General features: G+C 44.7%; 1 protein-coding gene across 1 annotated transcript in view; it reads right to left on the bottom strand.

The window, feature by feature from the left end:
- The window catches only part of SMG1 (SMG1 nonsense mediated mRNA decay associated PI3K related kinase), a 112,476-nt gene that overhangs the window by 34,231 nt on the left and 56,053 nt on the right, over window positions 1-22,192 (bottom strand). The window contains exons 22-35 of the mRNA XM_083153282.1: window positions 20,954-21,115; window positions 20,684-20,838; window positions 20,074-20,213; window positions 19,748-19,949; window positions 18,829-18,935; window positions 17,532-17,679; window positions 16,218-16,377; window positions 14,031-14,151; window positions 4,576-4,824; window positions 4,188-4,472; window positions 3,641-3,785; window positions 3,363-3,501; window positions 1,779-2,009; window positions 1,486-1,663 (exon numbers count right to left, since the gene is read on the bottom strand). Of these exons, the coding sequence (XP_083009408.1) occupies window positions 1,486-1,663; window positions 1,779-2,009; window positions 3,363-3,501; window positions 3,641-3,785; window positions 4,188-4,472; window positions 4,576-4,824; window positions 14,031-14,151; window positions 16,218-16,377; window positions 17,532-17,679; window positions 18,829-18,935; window positions 19,748-19,949; window positions 20,074-20,213; window positions 20,684-20,838; window positions 20,954-21,115 (2,422 nt within the window). The remainder of the gene's footprint in view (window positions 1-1,485; window positions 1,664-1,778; window positions 2,010-3,362; window positions 3,502-3,640; window positions 3,786-4,187; window positions 4,473-4,575; window positions 4,825-14,030; window positions 14,152-16,217; window positions 16,378-17,531; window positions 17,680-18,828; window positions 18,936-19,747; window positions 19,950-20,073; window positions 20,214-20,683; window positions 20,839-20,953; window positions 21,116-22,192) is intronic.

The raw sequence follows: 22,192 nt of genomic DNA, 5'->3' as shown, positions 1-22,192 counted from the left end.
CGAAGTGGCAGTGGCTACAGAAGTCTGTCTCCCACAGGCATTCAAACACTGATGACCAGGGGCTGCAGTGGAGAAGAGCCAGGGTCTTACATTAAGTGCCATCTCCTTCTATCCCCGAAGGCAACATACGACAACTGTGTCTCCCAGACCAGAAGATAAAGAACAGGGTTTAACCCCTTCAGTGGTGAGTTTTTATTACCATGTCACCCCTCTCCCAGGGCAGGTTTTTAAATGAGTCGATCATGAAATTCATCTTACAATAATTTACTTAACAGTACAATAAGTAGTTTTCAGAATATTTTGCCATGAAGGCAGGCTATAAGAGCAAAATCACAAACAAATTCTAATACTTTCTTTAGGTATGGTATTTTTCAAAGCAGCCTTTCTTTTCTACCGGGACAAACTCTGCACACATTTTATTAGCTTTTCTTCTGGCCATAATTCAGCTGGATACTTTGTATTGCACACACTGCAGGCTGTGGTAATGATACAATTTAGCTACAGTGCTCTATAAATTTCAGCTGTAGTAATGGTGCACACAGAACAATACTGTTAAAAGCCACAAGATGGCATAATAAGCACATTTATGAAGTCTCCTGACAATGAACTCAGTCAGGAGTTTAGTGAAAAATACAGCACGGAGAACTTCCAGGTTTGCCAAGGTCAACTTATCTACACAGCCCGGAAATTTAACGTGAGTACCACTGAAGTGGTGAATGCAGTATAAAAGTACAGTTTAGCCTTTATTCACTTTGGGGTTACTGGATCATTCACATTCCAAATATGCCACTTCCCCTGTGTAACGTACTGCAGTGCCTACTAAAACAGTATCAAACCTTATGCATGTCTGGGGTATACAGTCGTTGGGTCCACATATAGGTCGCCCACTGAATGTCGACATTGCTAAGGTCGACACAGGACTTAGGTCAACAATGGCAAGGTCAACATGAGTTTTACACTTTTTATTTTTTAGCCGAAACGGTATTTCATGCTCTACCATTCACAAGAGTGTGGAGGGAGAATAGAATAGTGGAGACGCTGTACATGTCGACTATGTCAACACTTGGGACAATAAAAACCCAGAAAAACTCATGTCGACCCTTTGTCTGTTGACCCAATGAGGGAACGTGTAGAGGCCATATTGCATTGAGCAGCACGGCCCTCTTTCGATCTAGCAGATCAAAGCAGAAAGACTTTCCGGCACAGTCCATTTCTGCTTTTGATCCCAATGTCACGCTTCGGGAGCCAATCTGGATGGAAAGCTGCTGTACACATGCAATTCAGGGTCACTTTCTATTAGAAAGTGACCCTGAATTGCACCGTGCGTACACCGCATAAGACTGTGGATCTACAATTAATAAGTTATATTAATGTGATAAGTCTTATATGTCCATGCATCCCATCTAGATTTTTATTTTTATTTGCACAGGGTTATATAAATGTGAAATCTGGGGTGGTCTACTATACATTGCTTTTAAAGGTTACCTCTCCATGGAGAAGTGGGCGTGGTCTCCAGTCCTTGCTCCAAGTACTGCCTGAGTTCTCCAGCATGCTTTACCAACAGTCTGAGCAGTCGTAGTGTAGCCATGACAATAACATCATCTGTGCTCTGCTTAGAAGAGTTTGTTAAATGCAGCCGCGGATCATCATCATCGTGAGTAACCTAGACAGGAATGGGACAACAATTAAACACTATTTTCTTACAGTGAGAAGTAGGAAAAAGCCCCGGCCGTTACACATGAGATTTCTAAATCATTAATGGAGACGGCTTCACCTACCCGGCCAGCATTCAGTTTTAAGAAAGTGAAGTATGCACTGCAGGATAATTTGTACAGGCTAAAGATCCGGTCCACCACTTTCCTCCACAGCTTGATGAGACCCTCTGAGGTGGTCTCATCCTGGTCTGCTAGCCAGGGGCAACAGGCCAAAAGCTGCCTCCAAATCACATCTACGGTGTCATTCTCATCACCGCCCTCATTCTCTGTGATCTGAAGGGACATGTCCTCATCCTAAAATACAATACAATAAAGCGATTAGATGAAAGGAACATACACCAAACACAATGACAAGCGTTGGAAGGAGTTGTATAAAGCACACAGACATGGGACTCTGGAGCAGTGGAAGTGGGTTGACTAATCAGGCTTCTCTATTTGACAGTCAGATGTGCGAGTCTGGGCTTGACAAATGCAGGGAGAACATGACTGCATTATGCTGCCATCTATGAAGTTTTGTAGAGGAGGGATTACTGTTCATTCTAGAACTCTGCACCTTCCAAAATCAATGTAATTTCCCCTTCCTGCCTGGGGTGTAACTGCAACCGCAGTCTATTCCCGATATCCCAGGATTGGATACTCCAATACTGGGATTCAAATCCTGCACATTTTGGGGCCAAATCCTGGAATCCCGCTTGGCCAGCCTAATCTGGAACATCCTCAAATGGAATGACGGAAAATGTACCAACCCCATGGCAGACACCATCTTTCAATGGATACTCTTGCAGAAGTGATTTGGCAATTGTCCATGACTCAGCAGGGGACTTAACTCACTGAGAACGTAAGTACACCCTCTACTGAAATGTGTCAAAAAAAAAGCCACTGGAAGAACTCTGAGACTGAGAACCCAACTACCAAGATTCCAAGATCTGGGCATCTTGGAACAAAATTTCAGTGAGTTCTGGGCTTGGGCAGGCCAACTCTGGACATGCACCGTGTACCCATAGATTAGATCATAAATTTGTGCAGCCTTCATTTCCAAGGACACCATAAACTCATCCTATTCCATGCTACTGGTGACTGACCTGAAGCATTCCAACCCTGAACATGCCTACCTGAAAAAGACAATCTAAGGATTTCACGCACAACTGGTAAAAAGGATCATCCTGGTTTGAGCACCATGAAGATATTTAAGGAATAACAAAAAGATGGTACTTGAGTGCTTGTTTTGTCTGCCGGTAGTAAACCATCGATGGATATTAAGAGCACCTACAATGAGTATCCCCAAATGACAATGGCTTTCACCCGGGTGTCTGAGTGGAATTAAACCACTAATCCTTGTAGAGTAGCAGAGAGGACCCTAGCATAGGAGCTACCTGGTGGGCTGCTGCTTATGTTGATTGTCACAAGGCTTAGAGCTGGCAGTCTATCCTAAGGATATGGGCAGGCTTTACAACACTGTTGCAGGTTCACTTAAAGTGCCAAAGCTCCCTGCATCTTATGATGTTTTCAGTGTTCCCCAATGGCTGTCTGAGAAAAGCAACTAGTCAAAGCAGTATACAGTTTATGCTTGAATTTTTTTTTTTTTTTAAATAAATGCACTATATAGGTCTCTACCTATATATAAGGTATAAAAAAAACGCAACACACCTGTATACCAGCTGGCCTACACATAGCTTGTCCCAGGATGCCATAGATCTTCTCTTTGTCTTCATCAGATACATTATCTGGTAGTAGGCTTTGCACCTCTTGTTTCTCTTGCTGCAACAATTTCACACCTTCCCCTTGACTGTATACAGAATAAGATAAAAAATTAAAAACATAAGAGGTATGCCAACATGTTTACCATACCAAGCTTACTGGTCAAACATAAAAGGTTTTGCGTTCAACTTTATGAAAACTGTAAATACAAAAGAAACACAACTTACCTAGCATTGTCTACCACCTTTCTTCCCCATCTGTAAGCCCAACTAGCCAATGCAGCCCATGACTTGGCCACTTCAGGGGCTTGCACAGAAGACAAGTGATATAGCTGGCCCAGTATGAAGTCTGGCTCGCCCACGCCAATGTTCACTGTTGTAAAAACAATGCAAGACACATCCGGTCATACTTTTAGAAAGAAATCTCAAAAAATGAACAGATAATAATTTTAAAAAACGCTCCACAAAAGAATTTGTACAGGTTGAGTATCTCAAGAAAATGATGCTTGGCATTTAAATTCATTGTCCGAGATTGTAAACAAACAAATATATTTGTGTGTATTTATGTGTTTGATGTGTATATACAACATAAATGAAAGGTACCTAAAGATACCTCATTCAACTATAAAAATATTCCAAAACACAGAATAATCCGTTATCCAAAATGCTTCCAGTCCCGAACATTTTGGATAAGGGACACTTAACCTGTATTTGTATTTATGGACACCATACAAACTTATGGAATTCCTTAAATAACCTATGTAATATATTTTACCTGTGGATTCGCTCTCAATGCGCGGATATTCCTCTTCCATGGCATTGACAGGTGGCAGATCAATCAGCGTATGCACGTTCTTCCCCAGGGTAGAGAGGCTAGTGATATTTGCTTGCTGGCGTGCTCTGTACACTTGCTTCATCTGGCCTGAAATTTCTTTCCAGTCTGCTTGGATCCATTTGGCCAAGGTGAGGATAGACTTTGCCACCGCATACTCCGCTTTTGCGGATTTACAGAAAGAGATGGCGCATAAACTCAGCATTTCCATGGCATGAGTGGACTGACCTGTCAATAGAAACACACTGGTGATCCCTCACCTATTCCTGTACTGCACTTATGTAACATTAGGGTACAGGAAGAATGTTGTTGTTCCAAGTTTCATACTAACCTGCAGCATACAGCAATTTGGCTTTTTCAATATCAAGTTCAGGTCCCCACTTCTCGTCCATCTTTCCGTGGAGAGAGAGCTTTTTAAAATTGGTGACTAAATCCTGGGCACTGGATACTTGTCCAAGTTGGATATTGCTGCACTGGGCGAGTAGCTTTGCAGCAAGTGTGACATTTCCACGTTTTCTGGAACATTTGGCAGCGGTTAATCCCAACTCCATCAGGTGACTTTTCACCGACACTGTTTGATCTGAAAATGAAAAGGCATTTAACACACACAGGTTTCATTTATGTGCCATAAGTATGGTCCCTAAACATTTAAATACTTGTAGGCGTGTGTGTGTGTGTGTGTGTGTGATAGAATCCATTGGAAAAGCCAGGACTAATGGTGCCTACACACTGAACCATATAACGAATGATCTAGCTAAACTGTATAGCTTTTTGTAAAAAAACATCCAAAAAGAGGATTTTGGTACTTACCGGTAAATCCATTTCTCTGAGATCAGCAGGGACCACTGGAATCACATCGGGTATTAGAGCTGGGAATGCTGGGAGCTAGGCACTTCTTAATATTAATTAGGGGATACTGGCTCCTCCCCTCTAAGACCCACAATCCCCCAGTGAGGAAATTGGCCCACCAGAGGAAAGGGTTACAGAAAACCATAAACAACATAACCATACATACAACACGCGGGTACCGGACCGGGCCGCAACAGCAACCACAACAGGCAGAATCCAACAGCCGGGCGGGTGTCCAGTGGTCCCTGCTGATCTCAGAGAAATGGATTTACCGGTAAGTACCAAAATCCTCTTTTCTCTGACATGCAGCAGGGACCACTGGAATCACATCGGGGAGGTTCCAAAGACCAAGCCCCGGGAGGGAGAGTGCTGAGGATTCTGTAGAACCAGACGACCAAAAGTTGAAGCCAAAGCTGCAAAGGTATCGAACTGGTAAAACCTTACAAACGTGTTCTGAGACGACCAAGTGGCCGCTCTGCAAAGCTGAGAGCTAGAAGCCCCTCTCTCAGCGGCCCACGACGTACTCACTGATCTGGTAGAGTGCGCCGTCAAGGAGACAGGAGGCACCTGTCCCGCATGAAGATAAGCACTACGGATCGTCCACTTGATCCATCGTGCAATCGTCTGTTTTGACGCAGGCCACCCCCTGCGGAAAGCCTCATAGAGTACAAATAAGGAATCTGATTTGCGTATAGACCTGGTTCTTTTGACGTAAATCCGAAGAGCCCTGACCACATCCAAAGAGGATTGTTCCGGAGAATCTCCCTGGAAGGCCGGAACCACAATAGGCTGGTTAATGTGGTATGAAGATACCACCTTCGGAAGGAACCCGGCCTGAGTACGCAGTTCTGCTCTGTCCTCGTGGAAAATTAAATAAGGAGGCTTACAGGACAGAGCACTCCGCTCCGAAACCCGGCGAGCTGAGGCAAGGGCTAGCAGAACTACTGTTTTCCAGCACAAGAACTTCAGTTCCACTCTGTTCAGTGGCTCAAAGGTCTCAGACCTCAAGAAGGCTAGTACCAAATCCAGATCCCAAGGAGCTGTGGGAGGTACGAAGGGAGGCTGGACTCGAAGAACCCCATGAAAAAATGTCTGTACCTCAGGCATGAGGGCTAATCTCTTCTGAAAAAGGACAGACAAGGCTGAGACCTGGATCTTAAGAGAACCCAGTCTCAGACCCCCGTCCAACCCTCTCTGTAAGAACAATAGAAGGCGGGACAATTTGAAGACTCGGAATGGCAAGCCCTTGGACTCGCACCAGCCCGCATATGAGCGCCATATTCTGTGATAATGCGTTGCTGAGGCCGGCTTTCGGGCCCTTAACATCGTTGGGATTACCGCTCTTGGAATTCCCCTCTCCCGCAAGACCTCGGTCTCAACAGCCACGCCGTCAAATGTAGCTGTGGCAGATTCTGATGAAAGAAGGGTCCTTGAAGGAGCAGATCCGGTCTGAGGGGCAATCGAACTGGCTCGTCTGCCAGTAACCTCTGGATGTCTGAGAACCACGTTCTGCGAGGCCACCAGGGCGCTATGAGAATAGCCTGCACTGGTTCCCTCTTGAGTCTCTTCAGTACCTGGCCCAGAAGTGGAAGGAACAGGTAGACGAAACTGAACTCCCACGGAGCTGACAGAGCGTCTGCCGCTATGGCCTGAGGGTCTCTTGTACGTGCCACGTATGCTGGTAGTTCTTCTGAGACGCCATCAGGTCCACCTCGGGAACTCCCCACCTGTCGGTGAGCTCCCGAAACACCTCGGGGTTGAGAGACCACTCGCCTAGGTGTAGGTCCTCCCTGCTGAGGAAATCGGCCTCTAGATTTTCCCGGCCTGGAAGGAATACCGCCAGCAGAATTACTCCTGACCGTTCCGCCCACTGAAGAATCTTCCTTACTTCCTTCATGGCCATGCTGCTTCTCGTGCCGCCCTGCCTGTTCACATAGGCGACTGCCGTGGCATTGTCCGACCTTATCTTTATGTGTTGACCCTGAAGAAACTCCTGAGCCTCCAGCAGAGCATTGTATATGGCTCTGATCTCCAACACATTGATGGACAAGCGACTCTCCTGCAGGTCCCACCTGCCCTGGAGACAGAGGTGAAGCACTACGGCACCCCAGCCGCGGAGGCTTGCGTCCGTCGTCAAGACAATCCAGTCCTGGACTGCAAACCGACGACCCTCTATCAAGTTCTTTCTGTTTCGCCACCACAGTAGTGAATGTCTCGCCTCGGCCGACAAGTGGATCCTTCTGTGAAGATTCAGGTGCGAGCCCGCACCCTTTCTGAGAAGATCCCACTGAAACGGTCTTGAGTGGAAACGTCCCCACGTCAGAGCTGGGAAGGCTGCCACCATCTTCCCCAGAAGTTGCGTGCACAGATGGAGGCTGATCTTCTGTGGAAGTAAGATCCTCTGAACTAGGAGCAAAATCGCCTGGACCTTGTCTTCCGGCAGGAAGACCCTCAGAGCCTCTGTGTCTAGCCAAAGACCTAGGAACAAGATCCTCCTGGATGGGACTAGAGAGGATTTCTTGAAATTCATTATCCACCCCAGGCTGGTGAGCGTCTGAGTAGTTAACCTTGCATGACTCTCCAGTAGCTCCCTCGTTGGAGCCTTGATTAGGAGATCGTCCAAATAGGCGATGATTGTCACCCCCTGACATCTGAGGTATGCAATGGCTACTGATAGAGTCTTTGTGAATACTCTGGGAGCTGACGATAATCCGAAGGGCAGAGCCCTGAACTGAAAATGATCCCGACCTATGGCAAAACTGAGAAAGGCCTGGTGAGAGATCCAAATCGGGATGTGTAGGTAAGCATCCTTGATATCCAAGGATATCATGTACTCCCCTGGTTCCAATGAAGCAATCACTGAGTGGATAGATTCCATCTTGAATGGTTGATATGAGACTAACAGATTCAAAGGCTTTAGGTTGAGAATGGGCCTGACTGACCCATCCGGCTTGGGAACTACAAAGAGGGTTGAGTAGTACCCTGTGTTCCTCTGAGCTGCTGGGACTGGCATGATGACCTGAGCCTCCAGCAAGATCCGAATGGCCTCTAGCAGGCTCGTTCTCTTTTCCTGAGATGTTGGTAGAGCCATTGTGAAGAGCCGTACCGGAGGAGTGGCCTCGAACTGAATAGGGTAGCCCTCTGAAACTACCCTGCGAACCCAAGGATCCTCCGAAAGGGAGAACCATTGGGTTCCGAAGGCCAACAGACGGGCACCTACTGGTAAACTGCTGACGGAAGCTGGTAAACCGTCATGCCACCGGCTTCTGCTGGGGCTTAGGTTCCTGGACTCTTGGAGCAGCCTGAGGACGGGCTCTGGCACCTCTGGATGACTGGAAGCCTCTTCCTCTGCCCCGGAAGGGGCGCTGAGTCCGAAAGGACTGAAAAGACGGACCTGCGAACTGTCGTCTAGGAGGGGGAGGAGCTGCAGACGGTAGGAAAGCCGACTTCCCCCCCGTCGCTTGTGAGATCCATTTATCTAATTCAGGGCCGAAGAGGATGTCCCCAGAAAAGGGAAGACCCTCCACAGCCCTCTTAGATTCCGCGTCCGCCTGCCAAGAGCGAAGCCAGAGGGCTCGCCGCGCAGAAATGGCGCTTGCTGAGATTCTAGAAGAGATCAAGGATACATCCTTAGCCGCCTCTCCTAAAAACATAGCAGACTCCCTAATGTGTTCTGCTAAGCAGCGTATCTCATCCATAGGCATACCTGCCTACAATCCCTCGATGATTAACTCCGCCCATTTGACATTTGCCCTATTTACCCAGGCCGAAACTATTGCCGGTCTGAGCTGAGTCCCTGCTGCTACATAAATGGCCTTGAGAGTAGCCTCCATCTTTCTATCAGAGGGATCCTTCAAGGCCGAAGCCCCCGGGACTGGCAGTGTCGTCTTCTTGGACAGCTGGGAAACTGAGGTGTCCACCGGAGGCGGAGTCTCCCACTTGCTTAGGGCGGCTGGCTCAAAAGGGATACAGAGAAATAAAACGTCTGGGAATCTGGAACCGTTTGTCCGGGTTCCTCCATGCTGCCACAAGCTGATCCTGATTTGGGCAGGGAAAGACTACTGATGCTTTCTGAACCCCACCAAACAGATCAAATTCCTGCGGCTCTGGTCTGGGATCCTCCGGTAAACGAAGAACCTCCTTTACCGCCATAATAAGAGCCTCTATCCCTAAAGGAGTAGGTTCTCCCTCAGGAATGACATCCTGAACCTCTTCCCATTGACCATCCTCCATTTCGTGAAATGGATCCTGTTCCTCCTCTAAATCATCCTCCACAATAATAGCCTGATAAGGTCGCTTATTGCTGGATGTGGAAGGCCTCTCTGGTCTGTTCATGGAGCTAGCTAACCCCTCCACAGACCTTGCTAGGGCTGTAGCCCATGAAGGCTCAGCTCTGCGAGCCAGCGCCAACTCAGAAGTGAGTTTTGACATAGTTCCCACTAAGGTTGAGGCCCACTGGGGCGCCTGAGACCCCGCCAGTGATGCAGATTCAGCACCTGAACATGACTGACAAACAGTGGCATTACCCTCAGCTGTGTATTGAGAAAACTTTGCTGTGCAAACAGTACAAGCGAAAACCTTCGAGAGGCTTTGGACTTGCCCGTCATGATCCCTGCTCGCCCGGTCCAATACAGCGTGCGATACAGAATCTTACACACACACACACACACACACACACACACACACACTGAGTACAGATACACCTCTCACAAGCCAAAAACCTCAGGGTTCCGTGAGACCTGGAGGAGAATGCGCCCTGTTACACCAAGACTAATACAGCGCAACACGCTGTGTCAGTGATAAACCTCTTTCAGAGCCTTCTAAGCTGCAGTCACCTGTGAACAGGAAAGAGTCAGCCTTACTGTGTATCTGCGTAATGGCCGCGCCATGCCCGCCTCAAGCGTGTCCCCTCTCCCTTTTACCTAGCCAGCGTGTGCAGACCTGACAGCGCCCAGAGCCACCCGCTTGGTAGCGCTCCTCCGTGTAACGGCACCGGCACATAGATCTGCCGCGTGAGACCTGTACACGAGGACGCGCCGTCTGTCAAGATGGCGACGCCTCACAGCGCTGCAGGGAACCGCGTACAGCGCGGCAGACGGGGAGCAGGGGACGGCGTGTGGAAAGAGCGCTCAGCGCCTACTCACCACCGGAGGCTTCCACGTCGTGACTGGCGTCCCCTTTGCTGGAGGGGCGGCAGGAGCACGGATCTCGTGCAGGCAGGCACCTTTAGCGAGGTCCTGACTGACGACCTGGATCTCCAGGGGCGCTGAATACCCGGACCCACACCTTTCAATAGGTGGGGAAGGGATTCACAACTACTACCAAGTAAAAAGTACTTGTAAAAAAATATATCTAGCAAAAAACTCCCTGGCACAATTTTCTCACTGGGGGATTGTGGGTCTTAGAGGGGAGGAGCCAGTATCCCCTAATTAATATTAAGAAGTGCCTAGCTCCCAGCATTCCCAGCTCTAATACCCGATGTGATTCCAGTGGTCCCTGCTGCATGTCAGAGAAATTGTCCTGCCTGCATAGTCGACTAACAACCTTGATGACCTAGCGGTGGGACCACGCATTAATGTTCATAGCATACACACCACCCCATATTTTTTACCAATATCATTCAGAAGGGACAAAATTAACGATATTGGTCAAAAAATAGTCTAGTGTGTATGCACCTTAAGGCTATACAGTGCCTGCTTTAGTACTTCGGCAATACACAAAATGTTGAACTCTTCCCTCTTCCATATCATTACATTGCTGGACAGTGTATGATTGGTCTAACCAAGCCTCACAAAATGGAACCAGATAAAAATGTATTAAAGAAATAACCTCTCTGACAAACGATTTAACTTCAAACAGAAAAACGAGTGTGTAAATGAATGGGAGAGCAGTGTAGTCATAAATGTCCAATACCAAGTGGCAAAAAAAGTTCCCCAGTTCAGACTCATCTGAGCCACCAACATGATATTGGCCACACACTCAACTGTTGCTGTGTCAAACAATGGAACAGCCTAATCTTTTTTGAGAGGAGTTTGTTCCTAGTCACCTCACTGGAAGAAGAGTAGGGATTTCTGGAAGTTCATAATCCAGCCATAGGACTCTGACCTTTCTGCCACGTCTTGGCAGTGTGCCAGTAGCAAAAGGTGGATACTATCTTAATCAGAAGTCTGTAGAGAAGGACGATATCACCCCACCGAATCTCGACAGCCGCCAGGATAGTCAGAAGTTATGTGGAGATCAGGTGAGATCAATGGCCATGTGTGAGCTTAGAAACAGACTTTGCAAGAGGATAAAGGGGGTGTACTAAGCCAGTTATAAAGTGGGCAGAGATAAAGTACCAGCCAGTTCGCTCCTAACTGCTGTGTTCCAAGCTGTGGGTCAAACTTTAATTAAACCCCATTAATGGGGGTGAAAAAAAAAGGGACGCCTCGGGGCTATTTTTTATTACAGACTTTTTTTTTTTGCCTGTTAAAACCTAGAATCCAGGAAAAGTTCCCACACTGTTTGCACCCGATTACCAGGATATTTTATCACCGATTTTGTTTTAGTTCTACCCAGTCCTTATGAGAAATGCCTGTTTAAGTGCCGTCTTTGTAGAGAATTAAATAGCCCGGTGGCTCATAAAGCCTGCTATAAATTACTGGCAGGGCTAAATACATCTGCCCCTGAGATATGCATGGATTACTGTGGCATCATACCATGATATGTACACAGTTGTAGCCAGGAGAGTGCACAGTAATGGAACAAGCAACGACACCATGAACCCTCAATACAATCCCACCTCAGGTAGTGTTACTGCCCTGCAGCTGTGGACACGGGGGAGAGCAGGCACTGCTAGACATCATTTGGGTATACCACACTTCAGCTGAATGCTGAAATGAGTTATTTACATGGTGCCTTTCCACCTGACTTCTGTACCTTTCTCCAGGGCCCACAAATATCAGCAGCCATCATTAAGGATAATGGCCCATCTGTGTTGTGACACAAATAAGGATACCCCCATCTGATCTGACTATACAAGTTGAGATCTATAGTTTGAGGGCTTCAAACCACATCTTTCAGATCTTTTCAATGAACAGAATTGTTGCTGAAACTGCCCAAGCCTGTCCAAGTCAGCAGCACATTATCACTTATGTCAATTGAGGATTTCTCCCAATTTTAGCACAGGGGAGTGTGGAAAGTAACCAAACTCTGCCTTATCTGCACTGGACCACCGCCATGGCTAAACTTATTACTAGATGAATAACTTAACAGATTAAAATTCTATTTTCAACAGTGAGTGTGACACTGGGGTGACACAAAACCTTCCTGTGTTCCTTTATAGCAGATAAGATAAAAAAAAACTAAGTTTTTAAATTTGCTATCTTGCACAGTACTGCATAGTATTCCATAGGAAAGGCCCGTTCACATGGGCCGACTGCTGCCTCCCTGCAGAGCAACAGGCTTAAGCACCATCACTCAGCCCGTCTTGCGGCACTGGCGATGTACTCCGCGATGCTGTGTGCTGAACGAACGCGCAGAGTGGGGTTTTGCCTATTGTTTATAGGCAAAAAACCATGTGATCTAGCAGGCAGTGCAAGAACGATGCAGGCGATAGTGACATGTGGGACCACGCATTTCCATCGCTGCACAGTATACACACGGAGCAATCAGTGCACCATCTGTAAGCGGTCTAGTCAGATCGCCTATAAATGGGGCTGAATTCGCCCCTTAGGATGTGGTGGGTCAGCAACCAGAAAGAAACACACAAAACATCAAATATGATCGAATTTAAACTTTTCTCTCACGTGAGAAAGACATTTTCAGAGCAAAGGCTTACACAATATTTACTGAAAAACATTACACAATTCCAACAGGTCACCTGGCCATCAAGAATAACAGCTCAAGTCAGATTTGTGGATGGAACCTGCATGTTTTCATGCAGTACCTTAAAAGTGTTACTGCAATAGTAAAATCATCAAAATGTAATCACAGTTACAGTGGTGGAATAAGGGATCTTTGTGCTTCATATTAACAATTGTGGTCTTATATACAGTAACATTTCTAAAAACCAAAGTTTAAAAAAATGCATTGAAAATCTCTTTGCATAAAACGTTACATAGATGCAGACTCTGATAATATTAGGTCCCCTCTATAGGATTCAAGAATCCCACATGTGCCTCCTGCTCCCTTCTTCTTTCACTAGTTTCTATTTAAGCCACCTCCTCATCAGGTTTGACCTCCAATATCATCTCTATGCGGAGGACCTTCAGAGCTACTTTTTCTCACGTGACCTCTCTCCACACTCATATGTCCATATATTTCTCTGCTTTCTCTACCCGTATGTCCCAACACTTTAACAGGTCAAATACTGAGCTGGTCACCTTTCCTCCATCACCTCACCTACTACACTCACAATCTACTGATAGCACAAACATCTCCTCTAGCATGCCAATGCACTACCTTAGGGTTATCCTCGATTCCTCCCCCTCCTATAAACTGCACACATTCAGTACCTTCCACAGTCCTGCCATTCAGATACAAAAATATTCCCAAGACCTTTATCCGCTCATCACCAGACAGGACTACTGTAATCTCCTATCTGGAATCCCTCCACTTCAATCTATCATCAATGCAGCTGCCCGGCTCATCTTCATTCACAAATGTACTATGTCCATCTCCCTTTACAAGCTGGCTCACCTTTTTAGAATCCAATTCAAGCTTCTTACACTCACTTACAAAGCCATCATTCACATCTCTGACCACCCATCCTATTCGCTCTGCTAATGCATGCTGCCTCTCCTGCCAACAGATTCCTTCTTACTACCTCCAAGATATCGCAAGCGTTGCTCCCCTAGGTTTGGAACTCAATACCTCTCCATATAAATGCATTGAGAAAAAAAATGGAGAAAGGAACAACTGTGTAAAGTAAAAAAAAAAAAAAAAGAAAACCCATACCTTTGAATTTGTCAGCAAGTTGGTTTTGGAAAGTGGTGTATCTCAGTGCATGCATCCATTGTCTCACGTCATGCTGTTTGCATGAGCGCAAAGCGTCACTGAAGAGAGGGATTAGACAGTCCTGTGGGAGAGAATGAGGTAGAAAAAAATAATCAGATAAAGTCTGTTGTGAAAAGAGTTTACATTTCGACACCCGCATTAAAGGTGCGCACACACTGGGCGATTTGTTGCTCAAGCCATTTCACCATCACTGGGTTTTTGCAGTGACAGGGAAACTGTGTACGCAACCGCTAAAACAGCAAGGCTCTTGGATAAATGCAGCGGGCTCCCTGCATTAGCCTTGAGCCTCGCTGTTTGGGGGAATCCGCACTGTCATCTGACAGCAAGGATTCCCCCGGAACATAGAATAGGGTAAGCAGCCGGCGAGTTTTGCTTGTTTTCAGTGATCCCCTTTAACCCCCTCGCCAGCCGCATTGAATATGGCCCATTGCTTAACACAGGACTCAGGGGAATGTTAATTGGAAGACAGTATTCTTGTGCCGCAGGCATGTATTGGTCTTGACCAGTATACAGTTCCTAAACCGGAAGATGACTAGAGGTGGGAGCACAGGAGGCACCACAGCATTGAGTGACACTGGAGAGAAGCAGATACCATGGGCAAATGTAATAGGGTGTGATATCGAAGTGAGATTTGGGGAGAGTTTCCACATTTTTTATTTTTTTAAAGCGGCAATTATTTACATGCAAAAAAAATTACCTGGTTTTGCAGTGTAAATGGTTGCTGCTTTAAAAAATAAATAAAAAGGGTAACATTATCCCACAATGGGGGAAATTTACTAAAGGAAATTTGTAAAAAAAAATAGGTTATTTGTATTTAGAAATACACTTATTTTTGACATTTACTATCCCGAAAATACGGCAATTCGTAGTCGTATTGATAGCACATCAATACGACTTGCCGTATTTTCGGGATAGTAAATGTCAAAAATAAGCGTATTTCTGGATACAAATACACCTATTTTTTACAAATTTCCTTTAGTAAATTTCCCCCAATGTCTCACTTTCTGATTCTCACAACCTATTATATTTGGCCCCATAAGTGAAGGGGAGAGCAGTTCCATTTGGAAAGATGCTTAATTTGGACAGTTGTGAATTAAAAAGAAAACTATATCATGATGCTGAAGGGGGAGCCTAATTTGCCATGAACTCTTATGCAAAGATGTACTGACACCCGGCATCTGAGGGAGAGACAATGGGTCAGATGTATCAAGCTTCAAAAGTGATAAAATGGAGAGTGATAAACAACCAGCCAATCAGCTCCTGCCTGTCATTTTTCAAACCCAGCCTGTGACAAAGCAGGTAGGAGCTGATTGGCTGGCTGTTTATCACTCTCCATTTTATCACTTTTGAAGCTTGATACATCTGGCCCTATATGAGTTCTGTATTCTTAAGTCTGGTCCCCGGGAACGGGGTATCCAGCTAGGGTTACCACCTAGTCCCTTTAATTCCGGACACATGTTAATTACACAGGTTCTGTGGCAGTTTAAAATCAGGTGAAGTGGAGTCTTGAAGTCAGCAAGCCACAGAACCTGTGTAATTAATATGTGTCCGGAATTAAAGGGACTAGGTGGTAACCCTATATCCAGCAGAGACCACAGGTGACGCATCAATTATGAAAGACCGGATAGACTTGCACCAATTTATGAGACAGAAGTGCTCCTAAAGTTTGACAGGAGATTGAGCCACAATGAGGAGGTCATCCAGGTATAGGACAATCCAAACACTGCTAAGATGAAGGTGACCCTAATAACAGACACAAGGTGCGCTTGATACACCAAAGAGCAAGGCCTGTAAAAGTGGTAATGGTCAGAAATAATCCTCCCAACAGGGAATACATAAATAGGGAACCAGGTATGCGATGAAATCACCCGGCAGCAAGGCCTGCATGATGAACAGAGGGATTAATTCCTCAACATGGGAACCGTGCGGACAAAAACTCAGAAATTTAGAGATGAATATCTTTTTTTTTTTTATCCATCCCTCATTCTAAAAAGTAGACTATTCTCGGGGACCAGTGTACCAAATGTACAGTACTCAGGAACAGACTTCTACTTCAATATGAAAATCTCATTTAAAAATGCATTTATGACATTTAAATTATACAGCAAACCCAATAAATGCAGTTACCTCAGAGGAGAGTTTGCTGGACACTGTACTCTCCAGAGAAGATGAGCAATATAACTGCAATGTCCCCAGAACAGGCAGTGACTGGGATATGGTCAATGTGGAGAGTCGCAGCGGTCCCATCGCTATACGTGCGGTTTGCTTCAAGTGCTTTGTTAGATTCCTGCAATTAGGTCAAGTGAAATGAAACCGTGGCCATGAACTAATAGAGTTTCTTTAGAAGGCAAGTCAAGTTATTTGTACTCTGTATTCAATGACTTTTGTGAGCTGTGACAGCGAGCAGTGCTGACTGCCTGCTGACCCCCTGCAAACACCAGTTCCCCCTCGGTCCTTGCAGTGATGGGGAAACAGTGCATATCGCCCCTAAAACAGCAAGACTTGCGGCTAAATGCAGCGGACTCCCTGCAATAGCCGTGAGCCTCAGTGTTTGGGGCAATCCTCACCGTCCTCTGACAGCGAGGATTGCCCCGGAACGTAGAATAGGGTGAGCGGCTGGCGCAGGGGTTAAACGAGGAATGCTTGTTTTCGGCGATCCCCAACGTTTAACCCCCTTGCCGGCCGCATTGAATACAACCCACAGCCTGAAAGTGAAAACCACGTATGCTGAATGGCATGGGAATATCTATGATTGCAGAGCGTGCAGTGGACATGTTCCGCATGAGTCCAGGGAAGCCTTGCACACCCTGCAGCCAATACACACCTAAAGATATATCTGTCAAATCTGGCTGGCTACAATGAAAATTTGGTACTGCATAGTATAAGAGCAAATAAATTGCTCCCAAACACTGGAAAACAGCCAAAATTGGTAAATTCATACATATTTAATAAAACCGTTTAATTTAACCAATTTATCCCGAGGGTCTTCTTTTCCATCTTCCAGGCAATTTAGAGCAAATGGCTGATTGAAACAATACCACATTTTTTGTTCTCACCAGCCTAACTGGAAAAATATATATTTAGGTGCGTACCCAGCCTTACACTAGTCTGTGCAGCAGACATCACTGGCAAAGTGACTTGCACGTAGACTGAACTAAGAACATCTCTTCCTTTACACTGCCCTTGATGAATGATTAAGCATTGGCGGCATATATCAGAATGCTTGTTCCCTTTCCAAATACGCAACTAAAGAAATAAATGCTGTGAAGAAAGATTACCCAAAGTGATCACTAGGTCAGTATTTAGAAATAAATTAAAAGGAATACAGGGTAATCAATGACCACTGAAACAATTATGGTAACGGTAGGATCTTAGAACAAAGACCATGGGGTTTTGCCATGTAAATGATTGCAGTTTAAAAAAAAACACAAAACAACTTACTCCGAGATGGTCTGCCACTTATTATCATGTTCTGCATCGTCCAAAGATAATCTCAAACACACAGAGCTTCTCAGCAGCTGAACCTCTATACACTTCTGCAGCTCCCTGGGATCAGGACTAAGCATGTTGGTCAGCAGTTTCTTCATATCTAAATAGAACATAAGTAAAAAAACGATATCAATACTATGCCAGGTACTAAATAAACCCAAATATATCATAATACAGCTATATAGAGTAGTTAGATGTGAGACTGCAATAGCTTGGCTATGTATGAAACTAGAATAGTTAGGCTCTCAATCACAGCATTATTTTTTCTTAAATTGTGTTTAAAGGTCAGCCTTAGGTTCAATTATGTGATGACTTATAGGATTAATTTCTGTTTGTCATATTTTATGATTGGTAGCCACAAGCACTGGCTTTTGAATTGGGTATTGGGGACCATGAACCCAATGCACCCCTGCAAGTGTCCCGAGGCACTCAAGGGTGCCAAAGCACACAGTTTAGGAACCAATGCAATAGACATATCCTTCACTAAAGGCCTGTACATACGCAATATTTTCAAAACGATCTGACTAGATAATAAGACCGGATCACTCTGTGTGTACAGGGTATAGCGATGGCAATGTGCGGTCCCACGCATCACCATCGCCTGCAGACATAGACAGTGCATGCACTGTTTATCCTGCTGATATCTCAGCGCTTTGTATATTAGCATAGGCAAAATGCTGCTCAGCACACATCGCTAGTGTGTAGCGATGTGTGCTGAGCGATCAGTGCTTAAGCACGTCACTCAGCACCGGCTCCACAGTCACTCCGGGACTTTACACTTCAACTAAGGTCCTTATTCTGGTTCAGTCGCAAAGGCCAATTCCTCCTCAAATGGACAATACTATGTGCACTGCAGGAGGGCAGATGTAACATGTACAGAGAGAATTAGATTTCGGTGAGTTATTTTGTTTCTGTGCAGGGAAAATACTGACTGCTTTATATTCACACTGCAATACAGATCTCACTTTGAAGAAAACCCCACCAAATCTAATTCTCTCTGCACAAGTTACATCTGCCCCAACTGCCATGCATATGGTTTTGTCCATTTGAGAGTGAACCAGAATAATGACCTAAATGTATAAAAATAACTAGTACATAAAATAAAATATGCATAATCTGCATTTATAGCAAAAAAAATAAATATATATTATTATTTTTTTGTATTCTTACGGGATTTTAAAAAGGACACATGATTAAAGTCGCATTTATCATTTCATGGTGACTGCCTTTAAAACCGAAACAGTTTTACCTATTTTTTCTTTGGAACCGGTTACAAGACTTAGATTTTCCCCTGGTAGCAACTCCAGCTGTTCTGCACATTCAAGGAACTCTCCGTACTCAAAACTGCTTAAAGCCCTGTAAGATGCAGAACAAAAATATGTATTTTATAGTATGAAAAATTTTTCAGATTTACACTGTTACAGTAAAAGTAAAGGCAAATAGGACACAAGGAGACTGGATTATGCAAAGTCTGTGGTCACAGAGCAATAGTGGTTTTCTTATAATCACAAGTTTCAAGCATTTAATCACCAAGGCAAGTGGAAGAGGATAATCATAAAAATGGGTTGTCGATTTCCCATTACATTTAGGAGCTCGCGGTTCAGCAGCCAATCAGAAGCAGCAGTGGCAACTCCTGATTGGCTCTGGGACCACAAGCTCCTATTGTCTCGTAATGCACCTCAAGTTTTAAAATAGCTGCACACCTGCTCTGATACATCTGGGTGGGTTTTCAAACCGTTCGGGCCAATTGTTGCAGTTACCGCACATGGTAACGGTAAGGAGGGGGTCGGGAGGGAAGAGGAGAAGGGGTAACACCCCCTGGCAAAGAGCAAGAAACCCCAGAAACAAGCATGTAGGTAAGATGCACTTATGTGTCAGGCTCCTAGATTTTAGAAAAGAAAAATTGTCAAGCCCTGGCTTACCCTCATCACATCACTGTCACATGAGCCCTGTCCTTAATAAAACACATGCGACATCACTTCCCCGTCGACATATTGATGTCACATCATAAACCCACAATCATTGCACAGATTTTGCATATTATGTGGATTATATGAATATAACATGCTAAAACTGCAGACATTTTCTTGCTTGTGCAGCTCATTCTGTCAAATGTGATACAGTGTTGGATTACACACTGCTCAGTACGGCTATACCAGAAGACTTACTTGATGTAGTTGAGGTCGGTCTTTAGGCTAATACAGCTTCCTAATGCGCCTTTCTTCAGGTCATGCATGCTGTTCTGCCATTCCTGGACAGCAGTCCAGTCCGCAATAGAAATGTAGCACTCGCAGGCCTTGTTGCCCAAGTAGTTGATAACTTCAGGCAAAGGGTCACTGGGCTTTGTCAGAACAGTTTTACGCGCATCGCCTGCACAGCATAAACCACAGAAAAATCACTAGTGTGTTATGACAAGCACCATTATTTTACAGGTAAAACTCATACTTGTATAGAAAACAAGCTTCATAAATCAATGCACAGAACTTATATTTACCATTCGAATGTTTGGGGCTAGCAGATGTGCTGCTGGAATTGGCCAGTTTTAAGACAGACTTATCAAATCCGGATGTGCTGCAGTCAACTCCCGTCATGGCGCACAAGTGTTCCTGGTATTCCACTGCTGCTTTCTCAAATCTACCAAACAAAACAGGTTATGAAATAATTACATATACTAGAGTAATAAGAATAACAATGCAGAATGGGGGCAGAGTATAAGTTTTTTTAAATTCAATCATTTTTATTGAGTTTTTGCATGACAAACAACAAAACCCAAACATAGGTGGCAGGAGGATTCATACTGGAATGTATATCGGACAAAATCAAATATTAAGACACATACATGGAGGTTGTAATTATGAGAGGAGAACATTCGTAATTATGAGAGGAGAACATGAGCAGAGTAGAAGTTAAACCGACTGCACAATACCTATCTCACAGAAGATGAGACTACAAAGTAGGGCAAATAATTTATTAACTAAAACATATGCAGCTGTTGTCAAGGTTACATTGGAGAATGAAAAGGGTGAATGCCCCCATTGCAACTTTGCAAAGTCAAGAGAGCAGCCATTTTGTCTTCTAGGGACTAGACTTCGGTTCCAACATACCTTCCATCTGCTTGAAGAGCGACAGAATTGATCCATGAAAGACTCTTTCCAGCAACAGCTGAAGACCACACAGCTAAACCCTGTATAGCTTCAGGACACTGAAGTTCACAAAGAGCCTCCACCACCATCATCACTGTCAATTCAAGTTCTGTTCCCTAAATATAATTAACAAGAGTCACTTAGTGAAGCCAGTGATAAAGACATAAGAAAAAGTTCACCATAAGCTGTGCCATGTGTTCCACACATATATTATGTTGTAAGATGGATTACCTGAGGTCCACTGTTCTTCATTTCTGAGAGCAAGTCAAAGCCATGTCTGACTGTTACAGCTGGTTGGCCGGCTAGCAATCCCACCCTCATGATTGCAATTCGGATTCGAGTGAGCCAGTCTTGGCAGGTTTGTCGGTTAGTGTAAAAGAATGTTCTGATGACCTTTGGAATAAAAAATAAATAAATAAAAACAGTGACCAAGAAGCTCTTTCTTCTGTCAAGAGTTTATTTAATGTAAAGCAATTTATAGAAGTCCTTACATAAGCTATATCTTGGTCAGTCACATTTCACCTTACAGCAGTTCTATAAAACCGAGATTGGATCTGTCCCCATTTAATTTAACTGCACCATTAAAGGTTTTGAACTGTTCCTAACTAAATTTCAACACATAATATTGACTGAACCATACATCTTTAGGCATACCTCCCAACATGACCCTCTCCAGGAGGGACACCATGCTCTGCTCCTGGACTTCTTTCTTAATGTATGATTGCCATCATCTGAGTTGAAGCACCTTTCTTATGATTTAACCTGTTCAACACAGGTGATAGCAATCATACATTAAGAGGGAAGTTCAGGAGCAGAGCATTGTCCCCCTCCTGGAGAGGGTCATGTTGGGAGGTATGCTTCAGGTAAAAAAGTTAAAAGGTGCACGCAAAAAGAGGACTGAAAGAATACAGAGATCGTCATCCTTTACAGGAAACAAGGGCACCAGTGAAGACTGCATCTGAAGTGTAGAGATGTAGGTCATGGTAGAGCGCTGGCCCTTTTAGTGGGAAAGATACTCAGGCTCGGTTCACCTTTCCAGTGTTTCAGAAATTTAACAAGGTATAAAATTCTTTAATTTAGGTATGGTAATTTGTTGGTAGAATTAGACACTTTTGCTATTGGGCTTTTATCAATTCAGAATTTTTTAATTTTATTTTACGGGTAGAATCCGTCCACTCTAACTGAATAGTTGCACTTACAGTAGCAGAATTGTCAGATTACCAGTATCTTGACCATACACCAGTAACTTATAAAAACCAACAGAAGTTTTTTTTGTCCTAAATATCTGTTTGGTCATATTATTGTTTGCTTACAAGGGGGGTATTTCCAACAGGGGAAATAGCGGCCCTCACCTTTTCAATGCTGCCGTTTCCGACAGCATTGAAGGCAGTTATCGACTAGTCGGATCGAATGCTCAACCGTTTTTTTTTGACAACCTACGGCCATGTTCGCCAATCAGACTTTCCGACA

This window comes from Crinia signifera, chromosome 7 (assembly GCF_055691185.1).
Source record: "Crinia signifera chromosome 7, ASM5569118v1, whole genome shotgun sequence".
Lineage (NCBI taxonomy): Eukaryota > Metazoa > Chordata > Amphibia > Anura > Myobatrachidae > Crinia > Crinia signifera.
This window is presented reverse-complemented; position numbering and strand designations above follow the sequence as displayed.